General features: G+C 47.3%; 1 protein-coding gene across 1 annotated transcript in view; it reads left to right on the forward strand.

Annotated features, from left to right (window-relative positions):
- FBXW4 (F-box and WD repeat domain containing 4) overlaps positions 1–22262 on the forward strand; it is a 63329-nt gene that overhangs the window by 35633 nt on the left and 5434 nt on the right. Inside the window, 1 exon segment of the mRNA XM_059821215.1 lies at positions 11136–11201. Coding sequence (XP_059677198.1) covers positions 11136–11201 — 66 coding nt within the window.

Here is a 22262-nt window from a genome sequence, read left to right on the forward strand (position 1 = left end):
TGCCCTGGGGTGTGTGGTGCTTGGCTCCTTGCTATGTATCAAGTCTCTGCGGATCTCCTTTTCTTGTTGTCAGGATTGTTATGATTGCATCATCTCCTAGGGCTTGCTCAGCATGCCTGTGTAACTGGTGCCCTGGTGAAAGTAGTAGGCATCTTTGCACTTGCCTGCTTACCATTTGGTCTTCATTGCAGAATAAGGACCAAGCTTTTAGACTGTGACAATTCTTCCTTTCCAGTAGGATGCTGCAATCATAAGAGACACAAGATGAGTTTTTTCAAAATATAATTTAACATTTAAAAAAACCCAGTCCCTATTGCACTGGACCTGTGATCATCGAGTCAGCTGAGCAGGTTTAACTTGTCTACAGCCCTGGAGCTGACCAGCCAGAACAAGGATTTCTATCCTGAAGGCAACAGTGATAATTCAAAGAAAGCATAGCTGCTTCCTGTGCCACAGGATGTTGGTTCTGGCTTGTGGGACAGCTGATGCCACTGTGGTGCGACACAGGAGCAATACACTGGGAGCCATGTGGTTTGGTCAACCCACATGCAGCAGGTTTCCTGACAGGTTTTGCACAACCAAAGGCTTGCAGCAGAAAGGGAGGTGGAATAAGTGAGGTCCCACTATGAAACGCAGTTTTACTTTGCTAAGGGGAAATGGCTCAGCAAAAAGAGAACCTGGAGCCTTCACTGCTGGCCTCCTGGTTCTGCTTCTTGCCTGACTTTTGGAGCAGATGCTGGAGGAGGTGAATGATTCTTCCCTGATTTTTCTCAGCAATGAGTTCTCACTCTGTCCTCGGCACAGTTCTTGCTATCCTGTCTTGGGACTTGCACTGTTCAGTTTCCTCTCCCCAAGTCTGTTTGCCTCTTTTTGATCTCAGTGCAAAGGTACTAGACTAGAAATCCTGCCCTGAGAGCGTAGGCTACACCAGGCCTTCAAGAATTTGTCATGCATCACACCTCTTCACATGCTCCTATTGTGCATCACTGGATCTCTTTTCTCCTTTTACCTCTTTTTTGGCATTGTGCACTGCCCTGTTCCGTGGGCTGGGGTAAAGATGCTTGTTATGAGCTGACCTCCTCGGCATGTGTCCCACCGCTGACCGTGCCCCTGCTCTGCCAGGCAGGTCGTCCTGCTTCAGCCCCCTCCTCCTCATCGTCCCAGATCAGAGCCCCCAAGAGGTCTTTGTCCGCCTGTTGAGAGCAGCTCCTGTCCCGCCATTCCCACATGGCGCACCCTCCCTGGCAGCCCCCTCCCCATTCAGCAGTTTGGGCTGAAAGAACCTTGGCTAATTACGCTGGGCTGAAAATTACCACTTTGCTGCATTCTCCTGCTGCTGGGCCCATTTGTGTGGGGCCTGTAGTTAAAGGGAACAAAGTCCCCCCCGTGGAGTCAGGCAGGCCCCAAGTGTGAAGCTACAGGTACAAGCAAGAGGGGAATGAAGGCAATAATTACCAGCTTCTCCAGGTGAAAGCCCTGTTAAAACTTCAATAAGCCAATTAGGGGCCAGTGTGTGTGGGCGGGGAGAGTCTCCCCCATGTATAAGTGATTCCCACCAGGCAATTAACAGAAATCATTTCATGGAGGGGAGGGTAAGAAATGGCTCTTAGAAATTGTCTTGGGATGGGGGGGCCTGAAACAGCATGACTGCTGCAGTGGTCCTCATGTACTCCAACCTCCTGCTCACTGTGTGGCCTAAAAGTGTTGGTGGGGCTAGGGGGAGAGGGAGGAGGGAGGGAAAATGGCAAAGAAAAAGGAATCGCTGGAGCTTTACACCTGGGCAGGCTTTGAGAAAGTGAGGGCTGGAGTTCAGAGCTTCTTGTAAGGCTGTGTGTGGGCCCAGAGCACTGAGCTCGAGGGGGCTGCTGGATCTGGGGAGGTGGGTGAGGGTCAGGCTCAGGGTGTCTTCACGATTGGTGTGAGGGGGAAGGCTGATGGTGTTGAGCCCAGAAGTGAGGGGATAGGTGCTCTGTGTGAAGGCTATAGGTAGGTGTGCAGGTGGGTGAGAACTGAGTGCCAGGTCTTTGGAGAGCTGCCTGAGTTGTGTGATGGTCTGTAGGTGCCCTGCCTTATCCCAGGAGCAGGTGTTGTCCAGTGTATCTCATCCAGGGACCATGTTTCCCTGCTGCTCAGCCAGCAGCTTCACCTGTTTCTTCCTTTCAAATGGTTCTAAAAAGCCAGTGGATTTGCTCAAGATATGGTGGTTTTATGAAGTCACCTTGCAGTTCCTTTGCACTGTATTGCGGATGGCCTGTGCAGCAGTTGGGGCTGGAGCATGCTGTCTGGTGGTGTACTTAGCAGAAGTCTTGCCAGTCTATTTGAGTGCCTGCTCTGGGGAGCAAAGCATGGGATAATGTTGCTGTAGATGGCTGAGATTGCCCTAGTGATGTTGGAAAGGAGAATGCATAGGTAATTAACCACATCTGGTATCTGGACTGCTTTATTTCACCTGCACTTGCAAAAGAAGAAACAACAACAAAAAAACCCCCTGAACTTCTCAAAACATGAATGTAACCTTAGTAGTGACTTCCTTTGTCTTTCCAGTGTTATAGCTTCTGAGAATTAAAAATGTCCTGTGAGGTTTTGTTCTGGTTACTGGTAAGCTGAAGCTGAAATAACCCTACTGTAGGGTTGGACCACTTAGTCTTGGACTGACTGGGAAGTCCCTAGACTTCCTCTTTCTTTTTCTTTTTTGTTTTCCTTTGTTTTTTCTTCTCTTTCTCCCCAGAAAGCTTTCTGTGGTAGGAATAGAGAACTGTATCTCTTGCACAGCCCAGCTTTTAGACTCAGAAGTGGTTTCTCAGCAGAGTCATGTTTCTTTATGATTCAGTTTCCAAGATGTAACCTCAGTGGATGTCTGCAAAGAGAACTCTATTCACAGAAAGGCCTGGTAAGCATGCAGAGGCAAAATGGTTTTGGCATGGGCTTTCTGCCCCCCTTGATGTTTGGTGCATGTTGTTCAGACCAGTGCTCAAGTTACATACTGGATTACCTTTCTTCTGTGGGTAAGGAGTCTCTTTTTTTCCTGTAAAAACAGTAATAACTTGAGCATCAGTTGGGGATTAAATTGGGTCTGGAGAGAGCTAGGGATGCAGGAGTTCTTGTACAGAGACCTCTGTCCTGAACAACTGCTCCATGCCTGGCAAGCCCAGAGGTTGGGGAGTGAGGAAGGATGATGAAGAGTGTTGGACATACTATGCAAATAAGTATTTTACACCGTTAAACATGGGTTATCAAGCCTTTTCCTTTAATAAAGGAGTAGGGCTGATATCAACCCAGTAGAAATACTTGTGTAGCCACAAAGGTAATTCTGTTTGAGGTTCTGAAAAATGACAGCAGCACTGTGAAAAGCCCTGTTTGAATATCCCTCTTGTACGGGAACACCCAGGACACTCAATCAACTTTCATAGAGCTAATCTGAATGTGGTCTTGTCCTGGACACTTGCTTCTCCCTAAAAGTATGTGTCATACGGAGTGTTGGAGAAAGGGGGGTAATATTTAGATGCAAACGGCCTTACAAACATCAGGACTGTTCTGTGGGTGGACTCACTAGTTTCTAGTAAAGGATATTTTCTTGTTCAGTGCTGCAGTGTGGAAGAGGTTTGTGTGTGTCTGTCCTGTCAGGAATATCTCTGTCTTAATGTCATTGAGCTCAGTTTTTCTCCAGAAATAGGGATTACATTCTATATCTGCCTGCCCGTTTTCACAAAACTTACCTGCTGAAGGGCTGGCAAAGGGATAGTGAGCAAGGTTATGGGATGACTTGGGCAGACAATATGGGGTGAAACTGCAACTCAATGAAGGCAAGATGGAGGTGTCTAGGTTGGGTACCAGCTAATCAACTTGCTAGAGTTGGGGTGATCCATCTACCATGCTGGGAATTGGGCCTCTGGGGATATTAAAGGCTTATTCTGTTCTCCAGCCTGTGGGTCTCTGAAGTCTGGAGGAAGACATTGAAGTTAGAGGCCAAGGCAGAGGGTTGGAGAGGTGAAGCTGTCATTCCCTCTGCCCTGAGGCATGCAGTAAATGACGTGGGAGACAATGACATGAGCATTTCTTCTGTCAAAAGCGCTGGAGTTCTGCCTCAAATCTGAGACTACTGTTTCAACGCAGCATCTCTACAGTGTCCTTCAGTACAAAATGCAAATGCCTTCTTTCTGGGCATCACTTTCTAGTGGTCCATATGGGGCTCGAGGCAGCATGTGAATGAGTCTGTCTGTGCCTGTGTCGCTGGTGCTCCTTGCCAGAGCATGGCATTTCCTCTTGAAGCAGCAGTGGTTGTAAATGTTGCACGGCTCATGCAGTCGTCTTTACGCATTTTGTTTTCTCTCTGTGCTGAGTCCCTGGTGGGGAGTGGCAGAGCTCTTCTGTAGCTTCTCTGTGCGCAATTTATGATGCATATCAGGAGCACAGTTCAACCCTGAGCTGACATGCCTTGAGGGGTGCTGTGGCATGCGCATGAGGCTCAAGGAGGCAGCAGCAAATGTGTCAGCGCTTTCCAGTCTGTTTGTGGAACAAGCCTGGTCATTTGCCTCCAGCTGCTGGTTCTCTTTTGGCAATGTTACTCACTGCTGAACGAAGATGAGGCTATGCTGCAGTGGGTTTCCACTTGCTCAGGTGAACTCTATCCTGTTATTGAGTCCAAATACAAGGCTATTTTACATGCATGCAAGCAGTTGGGCCCAAATATAAGCTTGGCTCCAGAGCACTCTAGAAGCTCTTCTTTATGCTGAGTCTGGTGTAGTACAGGGACCTGAGGAGACTGTTAAAGCCTGGTTTCAGGACTCTGCTGGCAAAGTGCAGTGTGGGTAGCCTTGAGCCTAGAACAGCAGGAACAGCAGCCAGCAATGCAAATAGAAAATGTTTAAGTCTGTCTGATGGACCTTGTCTTCTTTTCCTTGCACTGAAGGTCTGGAGCTGAAGCACTGCATGGCAAAGATGCGGAAGGAGCGTGGTACAGGGGACTGGAAGGATGGGAAAGCCCTTGAGGACTGAGGAATATGGAAAGACTTAGTCTTGACCCAAAAAGCCAGAGGGTTATTGCAGAGCTGTAGTAAATTGGACACAATCTGCACTTGTTATTTCAGGTTTTGGACAGTTATATCATGTGTCATTGGCTTCTTCAGCTTTTCCAATCTTACTTTCTTCTAAATAGGCTTTCACTCCCCATGTTCCCTGTTCTCGAAAGTTGTAATTTTGGCCCATTAACAGTGGCCAGACTTTTGGTGGAACTGCCTTACCTGCTGATCTTTGTTCAGTTTGTGGTTACTGAGTTTGTCAGCACATAACCCAGCTATCCGGACTTACTTCTGAGATACTGAAGGTGCTTGGTTCAGTTCTCTGGTCATCCTGCAAGAGGCACAAAGTAAGTACGGCTAAAGGGGTCGACCTGGGGCAGTGAAGGGGCAACACCAGCCCTGCAGGACCACCCCATCCTGGATTTGTCCAGCATTGCCTGAATCAAAGGCAGGTGGGACTTCTTGCGTGTTCGTGGTGGCCACTTTTTCATGGAGAAGAAACTTCTGAACTGATGCTGTGGTTTTTGTTTTGTTTCTTCTTGCAAATTAAATGTCCCTGGGGAAGGAGCACCTGCTTCCCTGTGCTCTCAATCTCCCTGCCGTTGTGTGTATCTGGTCTGTTAGCGAAGCCTCACACTGGAGGTGCCGAAACCCTGCGCTGAGTTTCTGACCCCCTCCTCTCCTTTCACAATATTGTTACTGTTTCATCTGTTCCGCAGCCTCCTGGGCTCTTCAGCAGGGGCTCCATCAAGTTTGTGTGACCTTAGCACTGTATTCATGCTGGAGGAGTTACCTTCCGTAATGATGTCAACTGATGAGGTTAGCAGGATGGTGGCGGCCGCGATAAGACATGACATGTTCTAATGATTCGCCTTAGCGAGCTGCGTATGTGTGTTGGGGGGCACAGAGGGGCTTAGAGAGCGGAGGTGGGGGCCCCACAGGTGCCGACAAAGACTTTGACCTTTGCTGCTATAATATCAGTGTTTCACAGGCAGGGCGGTTCGGTAACCCACTTTCAGCCCATCAAAAATTGATTTAATTGCAATTTTTTCCCCCAATTAGGAGCACTGGAGCTTAACTAATTGGAGTAATAGAGAGTAATAAGGCTCTGATAAAAAGCCTTCCTCTGCCTCCTTTGTATCTTGTGTCGTCGCCTGTCAGAGGTCAGAGAGCTTGCATATTCTATTAGGCAGAGTTGCCTTCATTTGTACAAATTAGTTTACCCAACAGTAATTAAAATGCCAGTGCGGGTCGGGGAGAGCGGAATACAATTGATGGGCACGTTGGTGAAGGATTTGACAGCTCCGGTGGCCTCCCTTGCCAAAGCGTGTCAGTGCTGAATCAAAGGCTACACAAACCCACAGACCCGTGTGTTTAACCCGTGGCACTGCCAGCACCAACTGCTTTCTCTCTTCTCCGCTCTCCATTTTGGACTTGCTTTCTCTTCTTCTTTTCTCATCACACTTGAGACTTTTTGAAAAAGATGTTTCCCATCTTTGAGCTGTCCTTTCTGTTGATAACTTTCATAACACTGCTACCAGCCCCGCCCCCCCGTCTCCCTTGGTGCTCCCCCTCCTCTCCCCCCATCTTCCACATTCCCAGCTGCAGGACTCTGTCAAGTAATAACTTCTTTGTTTCTCAGTCTGATGAGTCTCCATATATAACAGTCTCCAAAATGGAACAATGATGTCCAATTCCAGGGGGCAGGGGAGCACATGAGGAGGACGGAACAGGCTCTTGCACGTGTCAAGCAGATTCTGGATTTGAAATCCCAAAAAAGCAGAAAGGTACTTGAGAAGCAATCTGTTTACAGTACAAGGGAAGGGCGCAAGCCTGAGGCACAGGGGAGGTTTAGAGAGAAGAGATTGGAAAGGGCCTGTTTCGCCCAGGTTCCTTCAATGACTTTGCATTGCAGTATTCCCAGCTCAGGCAGTGCCTGCTCTGAAGGCTGGGTTGACAGTGAGGAAGGTATGTACTGTACAATGGGATTTGTATCTCTGCAGCTGAGACTGTTTCCAAGCCCCATGACAAACAGCATCTTTCCAAAAGGACTGATGGGCAGGTACCTCTTTCCCTCTGGTTCACCCACATCTGGCAATGTTCTGTCCAGGATGGGGTAAAGAGGGATGCTACAGGTGGGGTGAAACTGTGTAGCTGGCACCTTGGGAGCAGGCATGGGATCATTGCAGCTGGACTGTAGCCAGAGCACTATTGCTGTTGCCAGAAATGCCATGGGATCTTCAACAACCACAAATCAGTCAGATGGGGAGAAGTTCTTGTGTTTCTTCCAACAGTACTGCCAGGATGTGTGTTCTCTTTCATCCCCTAGCCCAGCTTCTATTGTGGGGGGATGATCTCTAATGAAATGTCTCTTCTGTAGCATAGCAAAGGTCTGGCTTCAGGAGAAGCAGTTTTCTCTTTTTATTCTATTTTTTTTCTCTCCTCCTTCTCAGTAGGGAATTTCAAATGGGGAAGAGAACATCAAAGTATCGGATAAGTTGGAAAATGCCTGCAAAATCCTCACCTTCCTGGTACAGCAGAGGTGAAAATGCTGTGTTGGCTTGCTTGTTTTTATCTCCTGGGGGATCCCTGTGAAGACAACATGCCCTGTTATGGAAGTCCTGCGATGGTGCTCATTTTCACATTAGAGGAGCCTTTTGGAGGGAGCTTGTAGTCATGGTACCCAGCAGCTTTCACAGGGCAGAGGAAAGCTTAGTGGGGAAGGTACTCTGCATCTCCAAGGCCATCTAAAGCTTGGACATAGCAGGTTTTAGGCAGCATGTAGGTGCATCTGGTCAGTGTCTGTGTACATCAGTAGTATCATATATACTTCAGAGAGATAGGTCATCCCTGCAGTAATATATATAGGGTATCTTGTGCTCTCCTCTTCCCAATTTAGTCTCTCCTCAGTCTCTCTGACTCCTGAAAGCAATGTAGGCAAAATAAATGACACTCACTAAGCTACTAACTCAGCTTGAGGTGTTTCTCTTGGGCAGCTGGCAAGAACAGTTGTGAAGAGGTTGCAGTTCTCTAGGTCAGAGGTTTTTGGTGTGTGCTCTGTGCTTCCTAAGACAAAAAGCCTTGTTGAAGGTAAACTGAAAGAAGCAAGCCTGGTAGAAGGCTTCAGTTCTGCTGAATGATGTTTCAGAAGTTTTGGAGCCAAGCTTTACATGCTTACTCCAATTTGCATGTTGTTTTAGGCCTACCAAAGCTGACTTGTGTTGCCCTTTTGCTTGGAGTGAAACTGTCACCTCTGCGAGGTTCCCAGTTAACCTTCCCTGGCGGTTGAAGGTAGATGCCTGCAGACCAGACTCAAGGTGAGGGGCTCTGTATCATCCTCTGGGAATCCAGACTTCGGGTCAGTTTGCTCTCAAGCTTTGACCATTTCTCATTGGCACCATATCTCATTGGCACCACTTCTTGTGCATGTCTTGTGAATGCAGCTTCCTAATCCAGGCAGTGAGGGTGCCCTGCTCTTCTGGGAGAAGTCTTATCTCTGCTTGCTAATGGGCTCCAGCCTGTTAAAGATAAGGCCTGCAAACCTGATCCTGCTGAAGTACAAGACAAAATTCCTGTTGACTGAACGGAGTCAGCTTTACCCAGAAGAGACTTGTTTGTGGCCCTGAGGCCTGTATGCGATGCTAAAGAGAAATCTCTTCATCTAATGCTATTTTCCGTTTTTCTTTTTTTTTTCCTCGTTTTTGTTTTTTGAAGGGGTGGGGGGTAAGAACTGAGGACGGAAAGCTGAAGTCCAGAACTGACAGCATGAGCGGGGATTAGACCTTGCTGTTCCTCCCACCTTTTTCTCCCTGTTGGTGTGCCTCCATGCTAATTTAGACCTGTGGCAACCATCAAAGCATTGTGCATACCTTCTGCACAAAGGGGCCTGTCTCCCGCGTGAGGGCGTTCTCTACTGGGACAGAGTCAGTTTGTCCCCAAAAAGAAAAAACTTAAGCACCCAATTGCCTGCTTGACTGACTCCCTGACTGCTATTATGTTTCTAACCACGATAATTGGCTTTAGTAGTTATTAATGGATTATGTTTGGGGAGGGAGGGACAGAACCCAACACCTAGCTTTGTAGCTGAGGGACTCCCTGACCAAAGTGCTGCTTTCCAGACATGGGGTTTGACTGGTGAGCTGTCAGAGTGGGTGTCTTTTGCTTGTTTTCCTCTGAGATGGGAGACAGTGGCAAAAGAGAAATGTTCCCTCTTGTCCTGCACGGTGGTGGAGAGAAGGCAGGTGTTCAGCAGAAACCCTGTTTCCAAATATGAAATGCTGCACGGTGTCTTAATTAGTCCTCATGGCTGCCGTACAGCAACAGGAATTGGCTTTTCCTTAGACTCTCAGACTTTGGTCAGGGACTTCCATGGACAAGAATAACATGTGCACCCTGCAGCACCTATGCAGAGCGCCCTGTGCTACAGGTGCATTGGGCCAATTGAGTGTAGACTACCAGTAAACCTGGGATTTTACATGTAAGACAGCCTGGTTGGTGGGACTTTGAAATAGCTCTGGTGCTACAGGCCTTGTCTAGCCCTGAAGGGCAGCTAAGGGTCACAGGACTTACGGCCACCTCCAGGTATGTGAGCTTGCCTAGAAGGAATAAAGCCAGCAAGAAAAGAGAGGCTTGAGAGCTGTAGTTCTTCCTTGATTTCCTGTAGCTCTTTCAGATGGCTTGATGTTATCTGTTTGCCTTTTTTGCAGAGTGTGTTGGCAGTGCTTCTTTGGCCTTATGATTTGGAAAAACCAATTGCTCAGCTAAACCACAGAGCTAGGAGTAGAAGGAGTCCTGAGTTCTGGCCCTGCTTCCACATGGCTCTTCTCTGGCTTTGATTGAGTTGAGTGCATGTTCACCACTTTGCTGCTGGGTGCCTTGTAATAGCATCAGTAGTGCTTCTCACAGAAGTCAAGGACGCTGCAAGATTCCCTTCCTGATACAGTAGAGGCTTGGAGGCATCTTCTGACTTCCAGAGGAAGAATGTTGTAGACAATCAAAGAAATGTATAAAAACTGCTATTTTTACAGACATGACATTGTTTCTTTATTTTGCTTTCCTCTTTCAGCTGCCAGCCCCATGTCATGCTGCAAAAGATGTTAAGGCAAAGCATAGAGTTGGCTTTTATTTAAAGCAGGCTTCATTTCCTGCACTCATGCTATCCTTGTTGCAGTGACTTAAACATAGTTTTGGCATTTTATTCTTGGTAGCTGCAATAAATGTGGCTTTGTGAGAGGTCATTTATAGCTTACTTAGAAATCTTTGTATGAGCTGCTTTCTCTTATTTGGACTAAGGATAGGAAGTTGGCACAAAACAAGCAGTGTGGTGTGGAGAGCCACAGCACCCGTGTTCCTGCTGCTTGATTTTAAGTATTTGTTCCTGTCTTATCAACTAGTTTGAGGTCAGTGGCTGTCAAGCAACCTCTGGAGCCAGCATGTACAGCAGGGACATAGCATTGCCAAAGAGGACTTTAGAATGGACCCTGCTGCAGAGTGTGAACTGAGCCAAATATTGCTGCAAGGAGAGCTGTGCTGCCTCTAATAGCAAGTGCTTGAGCACTGGGGAGGGCAACCTGATCCAGCTTTGAAATTGGCCCTGTTTTGAGCAGGCTGGACCAGAGACCTCTGTTCTGTGATTTGTTAGGCCTGTGATGCTGCAGCCAATTCATGATTGTGCTCAGGAGTTGCCAGCAAACAGAAGCGAGACATGAAGTAGGAAGTAACAGGGAATTTTCCATGGGGCTTTCCGCAGCTTACAGCACTGACTGTATATGAAATGTGCATAGTACTGTGCTAACTGTTTTGAAAATGTCATTGCAATTTACAGCTGCTCCTGTTTTAGGTTTTCCTTTTGCATATGCAAATACAGCTTTATGTCCTGCCAATTCTCTGCAGTTGTGACCTGCTGCATCTGGGAAACTCAGCTACTGAGAGCTCTGGAGCACCTCTCCCTTTGCTGCTGCCTGCCCCTTGTGAAATGCGGTGGAACATGCTGAAATAGCCTTGAACCAGAATTCAAAGTCTGTCTTGTAGCCTGTTTTTTGTCTTGCTCGTGCGCTAATTATTCAGAACATGAGGATTAGTAAGTGGTTTTTTTGTTTGCTTGTTTTTTTTAAACAGCTCATTTGTGACGGGGACAGCCTGCTGTGGACACACCTCACCTTTGAGAATCTGGGACCTTGAGAGGTGAGTGAGCTTCCAGGTTACAGGGAGGGACTTAATGAGAAAAGTGAGTAACAATGAGAAATGCAATATCGGAGATGCCATAAAAATCATTCCTTTAGTCCATGTAGGCAAGGGATGTTTAAACATGAGATGTGGGACAGAGTGGGAGATAGAACAAACTGGTGTAGAAAGGTGTATGTGGGGGATGGTTCTGGTTCAGTAGGGAACAGCAGCTCAACTTTTCTTCCCAGCTTTTCTAGTTGATGGCACAGCCATCCTGGTTTCTTCCCATTACCCATGTCCAGTCAGAATACGCCCATTACACCTTCCTTTTCCTCTGTCTCAGTTGATGCTTTGCCCTGAGCCAGAGGGGTGAGGAGGGTGATCTGCATCCTCCCATTCACCCACTTGTCTGTGGTGCTCAGAAGCCAGAGGCAAACGCAGGCTCTACGGTCATCTTGTCCTGGCTGGTGTTCCTGGTAGCTCAGGGAGGTGAGGAGTGGCAACAGGTTATCTACGGAAGTGACTTAGGCATGTTGTCTTCCCTCTGTCTTAATAAGCATTGAGGAGGTTAATTGCTGTAGCCTCTGATTTGGGGCCATTGAGTAGTTCCTGTTTGGTGAAGGTGCTGATCTTAGCAACTGGGGGAAATGTTGGGCTCAAATCCTGATGTGAGACTCAACTGCTGACAAATTTGAAACTCTCAGCCTGGGGGTCTTTGTGTAGTGATGGACAGATAGCAAATATTTGGCAGGATTATTGAACAGCAGCTCAGCTTTCCAGGACGGGTATGCTCTGGGTAGGAGTGGTGCAGCACAGATTATCAAGGGAGTGCCATCAGGATTGAGGTGAGCTGGTGGGCTCTTGGAGGGAAGAGATGGGGGTAATGGCAGAAGGGACCTGAAGGGGTGTCAGCAGAGCTGTATTTGGGGAAAGGAGGTAGAGGAGGATTGGTGTGGATGCTGGTCTGAGGCCAATTGCTTTCTAATATATAGTTTAGATAGTTTAGATTGTCTGAGTCAACTGCAACAAATACAAATATAAACCAGTTTGTTTTTCTCTGAAGTAACAAAAATAAAGACTTTGCAAAGGATGCATCCCACAAAGGACAAACTAGAGCAGGAAAGATAGCGTACCAGTGCATTCAGCCATGGTGCATGTTTCTCAGTGACCTAATCCAATGGTGCCTTTGGAGTACCCCAGAAGGATGCAGGCTGTGCTGTGATACCCCTGCTCATCAAGTATTCTGGCTGTTCTTGAATAGAGGCATCTGACAGGAGGAGATAGGCAACCCTCTCCCCCTGCCCCAGCCTCTCTGACAGCCTTTCCCAAGGAAGCCTGAAGAGATAATAAAGCTGTGTAGAAAATAGGATTAAGGTAATGAGCAGGCACAACGGAGTTTGATCTTTCAATAACGTCAAAGCCTGAGTGACAGGCAAATAAAAAAGCCAAGGCAACCTAGGCCACTGGGCCTCTGTTGCAATGGCTGGAGTGTCAAACTTATTCTTCCCTCTTCACCTGTCACAGCTGGAATGCACCATGCCACTGGGTCTTTTCCTCTCTGGGAACCTGTGTGTGAGCTGGGAGTCTCGTCAGCACATGCAGGGCAGGAGGCTAAGTAGGGAGCACAGCCAGGAAACTAGCATGTGAAGCTTGATGTGATCATTCATAGTGAGGGAGTACAGAGCTGTCCTTCTAGGTCTTGATTTCTCCATAAACTGTTCCTCTTCCCAGCAGAGCTTTGGATTAATTTTCAAAGGCTTCAGTGGTCGACAGAAGCAATCTTGTAGGGAAATGATATTTCTTCCTTTGAGGCTTGTGCATGTTGTCTCCCTGGTCAAACTCTGGAAGTGGGGGCGTGGCATGGAAACTCAATCTTAGAGCTACCCAGGACTGAAAAGCTCCTCCTGTGCCCAGTGTGTCCTGATAACATCTGGCAGACAGAGCCAAGGTCCCCTGAGTTTGCTGCTTACCCCTTCCTTGTGGCCACAAAGGGCCAGAGTCTGACCCGCAGAGGCTGAACATTGCAAGGACATTATCTCTAAGAGCAGAATCCAGGCAACTTCTCTGTCAAGAAAATAAGCCAGGGTAGACCAATGCTTGAGGCGTGTTCTCTGAAACTACAGGATCCTTAGCACCACTTAGATGTTTAGTGCTGTCCAAGACCATTTAGTTCAGTTAGCTGGGTTTTTTCTGCATGCGGGGGTGTGTAAGTAACATTGCAGCAGTTTCTGTGGCATTCTCTTCCCTTGGGGTAGGTGGTCTTTCTCCCCAACAGCTGAGAGCTGGAACATGCTACAAAAGGATTTAAAGCTTAAATAACCTTTTGTGTACTGATCTTCTTAGTTCCAGGCCAGATAAGTCCTTGGCTGGTGCTTGTAGCTGTTGGTCATGGTATGTTTTCGTATTTATGACCTTCGCTGTTCCCTGACCCTGGGGCAGCTATTCTCATTCCTCCGAGAGGAAGGGGATAATGTCTTCACCTGGAAATATGTTCTGGGCTTTGAAAAGGGCTTGCTTGGGTTTGGCGGCGAGGAAATTTTTAGTGGGGAAAGGAGATGCCTCTTGCTGCATCCCACCCCCACAACTGTCTTTCATTTCTGACTCTGCTGAGATGATGGCGCTGGATCAAAGCCACAACAGGCAGCAACAAGCAATTGTCAAGGGGAGTCTAAAGCAGGGGAATGACTGCGTAATGCCAAGACACTGTCTCTGATAGCTGAAATTCCAGCTGCTGCTACACCTGGCCCTTTCTCCTGTAATGAAGGAGGATTTTTTTCTTAAGCTTTTGAAGCTGGCTAGCTGCACCTCTGGAGGACGTATCTCATGCCACAGATGCTACATTGTGCCATCTGACTGTTTTTAGGTGTGGGGAAGTTGCTGTGCACTTATTGCCACTCAGGATCAAGGTGTGTATGTGTGTGGAGGGGGGCTGTGAATAACTTAAGTGATTAGAAGTTTGCACAGGAAAGGAGAATGATTAGCAGTATGGGCCACTGGATACTAACCTGTGTCCTTGCATCAAGTATCAGACTGTGCTGACTCCTTGGCCTCTTGCAAGTCCCCTTGCCCCTCTGTGCCAGGGAGGGATATGATGGCAGCTGCCCCTCTTGCAGGTCAGGTACTTCTACTCCCTTTTGCCTTTCTCTGCTCAGACCTTCCTGTCTCATCTGCCAGTGCTAGTGTATAGCTCAGCAGAACAACCGGTTAATGGCAAGCAAGAAAAAGGAAACTTTCTTCAGATCCTGTTCCTCTTTCTTTCTCTTCCCACCTCCTATCTCCTTTGGGAGTTTAAACTCCTTGGGAGATGAGGGTAATGCACCACTGGGAACAGCTCCAAGGCCAGCATTTGTCATTTGCCTGTGGAGAACTGTTGCTCCCCAGCCTATTGTGGTGGTCTGCATGTCTTTAGGTGACAAATGCCCCTGCCTCAAGGGTGCTTCTCCATAAGGTAGGGTACTCCAGAGGTTACTTTGCAGCAATCCTTGGAGCTATTCTGCCAAGCCCAATGTTTGAAATGGACCAGTGATCTGTCTGGTGTGGTAGTCCTCATGCTGTAAACACTTTGAATGCACAAGTCCTACATTGTCCTTTCCTGTGACACAACATGACCGACACAGGACATGAGTGCTGTTGTGAAAACTGAGCCAAAGTTAGCTATGCCCTTCAAGCCACCCCAGATCCTCTACCTTTTAAATACCCAGTCTTTGTCCGTCTCCTCCCCCCTTTTGAAAGCATTTTTGGCAGAGTGGGTTTTTTTGGTTTGTGTTTTTTTTTTTTTTAAGAACCCTCTAATTTCTTGTTCGGATTTTCTACCTCTCCTGAGCCCTTTGAAAGTGGCTTTACGCCGTCACTGACACCAAACTGACACTTTGCGTTTCCCCACTTCTTATCCCTTTATGGCAACAGATGTTGAAATTTTGTATCCCTTTTATCTGTCCCTCTTTGCCCTCTTCCTGTAATTAGGTTTCCCTTGTTAGCAGTACAAAGTGGCCCGGTTTGCAGCCTGGCCTTTTGAGCCATTGTGTCTGAGCACATTTTTTTCCTCCTCTTTCGGAAGAGTTCCTTCCCCCTTAAGTAATAGGCAGGGTGTGGGCCAAAGCTGTGGCTTTTTCTTGTTTCTTTGTTCTCCATTTATCTCTGCCACCTTTTTCAAAGGGATAGGGGGAAAAAAAAAATAGAGTGCATGGAAAGGGAAGATACAGAGTTGCATTTCTTGACCGTCAGGCCCCCCTGCTCTTCAGGTGTTCAAGGCAGGTGCCTTTGATGTCTGCAAGTTTTGGGGAGGTGGGAGGTAGAGGATTCATGAGAGTGGCTTGGGAGTGGAGGAGAAGGGAGATTCAGGTGTGTGGCTGGTGCCCTCGGCAGAGGGATGGGGAGGAGTCTTTCAGGGTAGCCAGGCAGCTGCTGAGCAGGTTAGTAATCAGTATTTGTGTCTTGTGCTATTGCGTTGTGCTCTTTCTCTCTGGGAGCCAGCATGAGTGTTACCATCATAAGCAGCTGGCTGAAGTTTGCTAACTTGCTGCTGCTTGACCTCTGGTATGTGTTTCCATGGGACCCTTGCTAGGTTACATCTGTCTGTGCAGTGGGGTGGGCAAGAATTAGTTGCTGTCTTTCAAATTTCCGCATATGTTGATCTGCATCTACTTTGGTGGCTCTTCAGAGCTGTTGAGTGAGTGAATGTGAGTAATTGTTAACAAAGAAGAGCTTTAAAACTTGGGCTCCCTGTGCTGTTCTGAAACAGCAAGTGTAATTTGACAGTTGCAGTATATAGAAACACAAAGATAGGGATCGGAAGGGACTTCTGGAGATCATATAGTCCAACCCCCCCGCCCCGGCCAGAGCAGGTTCACCTAGAACAGATTGCACAGGAATGCATCCAGGTGAGTTTTGAATAACTCCAGAGAAGGAGACTCCACAACCTCTCTGGGCAGCTTGTTCCAGTGCTCTGCCACCCTCATGTTTAGATGGAATTTCCTGCGACCAAGTTTGTGCCCGTTACGTCTTGTCCTGTCACTGGGCACCGCTGAAAAAAGACTGGCCCCATCCTCCTGGCACCCACCCCTTAGGTATTTATAAGCATTTATGAAGATCCCCCCTCAGTCTTCTCTTCTCCAGACTAAAAAGACCCAAGTCCCTCAGCCTTTCCTCATAAGAAAGATGTTCTAGTCCCCTAATAATCGTCTTTGTAGCCCTTTGCTGTACCCTCTCCAGCAGTTCCCTGTCCTTCTTGAACCAGTGAGCCCAGAACTGGACAGACTACTCCAGATGCAGCATCACCAGGGCAGGGTAGAGGGGGAGAATAACCTCCCTTGACCTGCTTGCCACACTCTTCTTGATGCACCCCAGGATGCCATTGGCCTTCTTGGCCACAAGGGCACATTGCTGGCTCATGGTCATCCTGTTGTCCACCAGGATTCCCAGGTCCCTTTCCTTAGACCTACTTTCCAGCAGGTCAGCCCCTAACCTGTTACTGATGCATGGGGCTATTCCTCCCCAGGTGCAGTACCCTACACTTGCCTTTGTTGAATTTCATAAGGTTCCTCCTTGCCCAACTCTCCAGCCTGTCCAGGTCATGCTGAATGGCAGCGCAGCCTTCCAGTGTGTCAGCTGCTCCTCCCAGTTTTGTGTCATCAGCAAACTTGCTGAGGGCACACTCATTCATTCAGGTCATTGATGAATATATTGAACAGGACTGGAGCCAGTACTGACCCCTGGGGAACACCACTTGTTACAGACCTCCAACTAGACTCTGTGCCAGTAATCACAACCCTCTGAGCTCTGTCTATCAGCCAGTTTTCAGTCCACCCCACTGTCCATTCATTTAACCCACACTTCCTAAGCTTGCCTCTGAGGATGATGTGGGAGACAGTTTCGAAAGCCTTGCTGAAGTCAAGGTAGGCAACATCCACTGCCCTCCCCTCATCTGTCCATCCAGTCGTGCCATCGTAGAAGGCTATCAGATTGGTCAGGCATGATTTCCCCTTGGTGAATCCATGTTGACTACTTCTGATAACATTCTTTTCCTCCAGATGCTTTGAGATAATGTCCAGAATGAGCTGGTCCATCGTCTTTCCAAGGATGGAGGTGAGGCTGACTGGCCTGTAGTTTCCTGAGTCTTCCTTCTTGCCCTTTTTGAAGATTGGAGTGACGCTGGCTTTCTTCCAGTCCTCAGGCACCTTGCCTGTTCTCCAGGATCTTTCAAAGATGATGGAGAGTGGCCCAGGAGTGACTTCTCCCAGCTCCCTCAGCACTCACGGGTGCATCCCATCAGGACCCATGGACTTGTGGATGTCTAGTTTACTTCACTGGTCTCTAACTTGATCCTCCTCAACCAAGGGAAAGTCTTTCTTCCTCCAGACTTTCTCTGTTACCTCCATATCGCACTGAATGCCCTGGTTAGCTGGTCACTACTGATGCTCTCCTGTTTATATCCAGTCCTTGGCTTTGCATCCTGTCATGCTCAGATTTTTATGTGTGGAAGTAGATAAATGAGAATCTGCAGGTCTAGTTCTTAGTTACAAAGTTTGCTAAATGTTTTTTTTAAATGCTAAATACCATGCTGTAGATGCAGAATCCCTTCTCCTGCCCTGCTTTTCTATAGATTCATCATGCCAATTATCTTCTTTTTTTTTGCCAAGAAAACTCTTACCAGGCTTTGTGGGAAAGAGGCTCCCTACTCCTTTCAGGCTTGTTTTTTTTTCTCAGCACCTCTGTCTTGGCTGAACACAGTTTTAAATCGCAATAACCAATCCAAAACTTGTCCAACCGTGAGCTAAACAGCTTTCTGGGCTGTGCTTACATCGGGTAAGTGAATGCAAATGTGTGCCTTCTACTGCCTCCACTCACTGCAGTGGGACGATCCACAGGTAGTTGCCCTTCCTCAGTTGGCTGTACATTGTCTTTTTCCCGAGGCTCTCCTGCTTGTTTTTTTGCTGTGCTGTTTCCCTATCCCATCCACAGTTGGCTTTGGTTACTCTTTTTAAAGCATCAGTTCTGGGTATTCCCATTTACATGTCCTTTGGTTAATCAGGAACACAAATGCCATACCTTCTTCTTGAAATCCAAAGGAAAAAGGTGGGTGAGGTGACAGACTGGGGTCTGTCATAGGGTAATTCTAGTCTTCAGGTGAACCCTTTCTTGGCCTGTTGATATTAAATCAGTTTGGAAAGACGACTGTCTTTGGATTTCTGATTTGGTCCTTGAGAACCGTGCCCTCTGCAGTAAGGTAGGTAGAATGGAGATTTTGGATGTAGATCTAGGCAAAGGGAAAAGCAGGTGGTTCTTTATGGAGCTGACAACCCCACTTGTGACTTGAGCAGCAAGACTAGATACAGACAGGTCTCCTGTGTTCAGGCATGAATGAATTGCTTGACAAGGCCAGAAGGAAACTCCTACCCCAGTTCTGCAGCTCTCAACTGTAGGATTTGATTCCCTTGCTCTGAGATCTTGGGCATTGTTGGAGGCAGGACACCAGGCCTATGGCCAACTACTTCAGCCAGTGCTGGAGAAAAGAGGCTCCCTGCAGCAGCAAGCTAGGTGGTGATCTTTTGGATGACTGTTCCTTTTAGCAGACTTTGTGGTGTTCAGAGCTCTGTCTCTTAGCTGTAGTGGATAGCTTCAGTCTTGTCTGTGCAATATATTTCCCATGGTATGCATGTGTTCTCAAAACCGCTTGGGGCCTTGTGGTTCTTTACTGATTTCTGGGGGTTTTTTTGACATCATCTGTCTGAACCCGCTCACATAAGCTGGGTATCTTCTGCCTTTCTTTTGTTAAAGAGGGCTTGGTATATTTTAAACCTAAATGTAAAGCTCTTGTAAGAGGAAGAACATACAGGTGTTTATCCTAAATCCTTTCCTCCCCATGGCGGTCTTGGCCCTGTCTCACTGCAGATGAGCATGAGGCCAGCTTCTGCCCTTTGGATGTGTGCATGTCCAGGGCATGCTGTGGCCTTTGCACTCCTGTTCAGGCATATTTATGACAACTTTACAAGGCCCCGAACAATCAGAGTGTGGGTAGGGGCTGGACACTCCAAGTGCATCAATCAGTTTCATCCCTCTGAGCCAAAGCAAAAGCAATCTTTATTTTTCCCTGGGTTGAGAGAGAATCAACAGAGGCAAGAGAGAAGAATGGAAGGAGTGAATGAGGAACCCCCTCTGCCACTGGCTAGCGGTAGCTCATTTAAACAGATGGCTTTGTTTTGATTTGGACTCTCCATTTTTTTTGTCTCCCCACTAAAGGAGACCTGCAGAGCTCTGTCCAGAAAGGGAGCAATACAGCCGCCTGTTCCCACACAAGTGGGGCGAAAGGCGAGAGGCTTTGAGAATTCCCTGCTTCTTTTCCTTGCCTCCCTCTTTTTCTTTTCCCCCAAGAAATCACAGTTTGAGAGAATTCCCCCCTACTCCTCCCGTTGGAAAGAAAGACACAGAAGACATTCTTGACATTCTTTGCAGAGAAAAGGGGTTAAATGTCTGAATTTGGGGGTCACCATGTTATACAAATTGCAATCTAATCGTTTTTACAAGAACACACGTGTGCTAAGAAAAGGAGCCATGGACAAGAAAGAAAAGGGGACAGACAACCTTTTTTGTCCTATCTTCTTTCCCCCCTGCCAAAGGTTTTGGACTATTGTCATGTCCTGTCTCTCTCCCCTCCTCACCCCCGAGAGGGAGAACATTGGTTTTATAGTTAAATTGGTTCGTAAAGCAGAAGAGCTTGGTGCCATTTCTGTTTGTTTTCCCAAATAAAAGCCCCAGCAGGGTCTCTTTTGCACTGTTGTGGCTTTATTTGAAGAAACTGGCTTTTTCCCATAGCCCAGCGTGTCAGTTTATCCTCTGAACTTAACCTTACGGGAACCCGAACAACAAAAACTCACAGGGTCCCAGAGCTGGAAAGGTAAAGAAATTGTATCTTTTTATTGGACCATTTAAAGCGTGTGTGGGCCAATTCAGAGAAAGCAGAAGAAAAGAAGGCAAAACTCCTTCTTCTGTCTCTCCCGCCCCGACACAATCTCAAACCATCGTTGGTGTCATTCCCCCCTACTGCCTTGAGTCCCTTCATCTGTGCTGGGGAAGCTGAGAGAGGTATTTCTCCTGAAAATTACTTATAATGGTATCTCTGAGCCATTTCACATGGAGGTGATCTCAACATTCCCCAAGCCAATCCCACATCTCCCTGCAGAAATTAGTAGCCTTGGCTAAACGCAGGGGTAACCTTGGGGTAGGATACCTCTATGAAGAATAACTTTACCAAGGATCTATGCTTTTCTTTATGTACATTACAGATGTTGTTTGACTAAGGCTTTCCCTTCTTAGCATAAGCTGCTGCGTCCCCTGGGTGCCTCAGCTGCTGTTGCAAAGCACCTGGAAGAGAAGACAGCTCAGCTCTTCCCTTTGGTTTTAGTATGCTTTCCAAATTGGATAACAGAATTTGTGCAAATGCTGCACTCTGGATAATTGTTTTTAAATGGATTTTGTTTCCTTTCTGTGTTTGATACTCTGCTCAGATATCCCAGCACTTTGAACTGAACGGTGCTCTTTCAGCTTTTTTAAAGTATGTGCTTCCCACCTGGCTTGTTGCAAGTAGTTATTGGGGATAAAATACTGGTTTAGAGTTCTGCCCAGTTTCTGAACAGTCACCTGCTTACGTGCAATGGCTTCTCTTCTTCGATGGATGATCACAGTTCACACATGAGGTTTCCAGAGCGAATGAGTATGTCCTCAATTTCATACATCTGTTTTCAGCAGATGTTCTAAATTCAGCAGTTTCCTAGAATTTGCATATTTGTGTAATATCAGTTCTAGTGAATCAGGGTCACCAGAAATTGAGGGTGGGGAGAAAAGTGTTTATTGTTTCATCCCAGCTTTTGGAGCGTAGTTCATGTGTATTGGAGACAGCTGGCCAAGACCTGCAGCAACAAGGTCTCAGGGAAATCCTGAGCTTTTATGGTCACACAAATAATCACTGTGGCTTGGGAGGCTGTATATGGCTTTAACTTGGTGACGGCAGCATCCCATGGATTATCTGGAAACTAACCATCTGGGCTCTGCCATGACTGATCTTATTTTGTCTTCATATTGTTGGGGTGAGGAGGAATAGACCCTTAAGAAGTTTTTAAAAAGAAAAAAACAACTTAAACCAGCTTGTTTCTGCCATTCCTTGGTAGTTCCCTTTGCTTCCAGGCTAGAAGGCTCCTGCCTTCTGGAGGTGTCACAATAGCAATGTTCATGGCTAGATTTCCAGCATGGAAAGAAAAGAGTCAAATGTGGAAATCCCCAAAAAACCCCTTATTTTAAAAGTAATTTTAAGAAGTCTTGTTTTTGGAAGGATGTGGGAATTGTTGGAGATGAATCAAAGGATTCTCTATAGTGCCTGAACAAAATGTCGTACATTTTTTGGACTCATCAGTTCAATACATTTCCCAGGCCCAGGGACTTCGTTTAAACATCTTGTTCTATCAGCAAGGAGTCCAGAGCCTGGGGCTAACACGGCCTTCCTGTGCTAGGGACGAAATGGGCTGCTGGATTTGCCCTGGCTCTGTTCCTTGTGGGCTGGTACCAGATTACTGCCAATATGATTTCAGTCTGTCTAGATGGTTAAGAGAAAGTAGGAATATCTGTGAGTTTCCTGCTCAGTACTGGAGGCCTACCTGTGTGTCTGTAGGTGCTGTGTTGGCCCAGGTGGTTTGTGGTTAAGGTGCTGAAGCAGAGAGCTCTGGCTCTAAACTGGCCTTTTCAGAAAACCTGGACTGTCGCATTTGTGGTTCTGCTCCTCAGAGCTCTACTGGTGTGGAGCTGTTTCTGTCAGTGCCACCCAGCACGGGGACTGAACTCTGGCACTACCTGGCACAGGCTGTTCGGTACAGAAAACATAGCTGTGCAGATGGTGGGCATTTTGTTAACTACCTGGCTTGCCCGAAGAAGGCCTTGGAGTGAAACAGCCTCTACCCGCTACTGCTGGAGGGCCAGGGCACGCTGGGGAGGTGGTGTGGACCTTGCGTGCTTGGTTTTGCTTGGGCTTCACAGTCACTTGCTGACTAGCCTTCATAGCGCGTAACAAGGACAGGGCACCCTGGCCTCTGA

Source organism: Gavia stellata, chromosome 9 (assembly GCF_030936135.1).
Source record: "Gavia stellata isolate bGavSte3 chromosome 9, bGavSte3.hap2, whole genome shotgun sequence".
Lineage (NCBI taxonomy): Eukaryota > Metazoa > Chordata > Aves > Gaviiformes > Gaviidae > Gavia > Gavia stellata.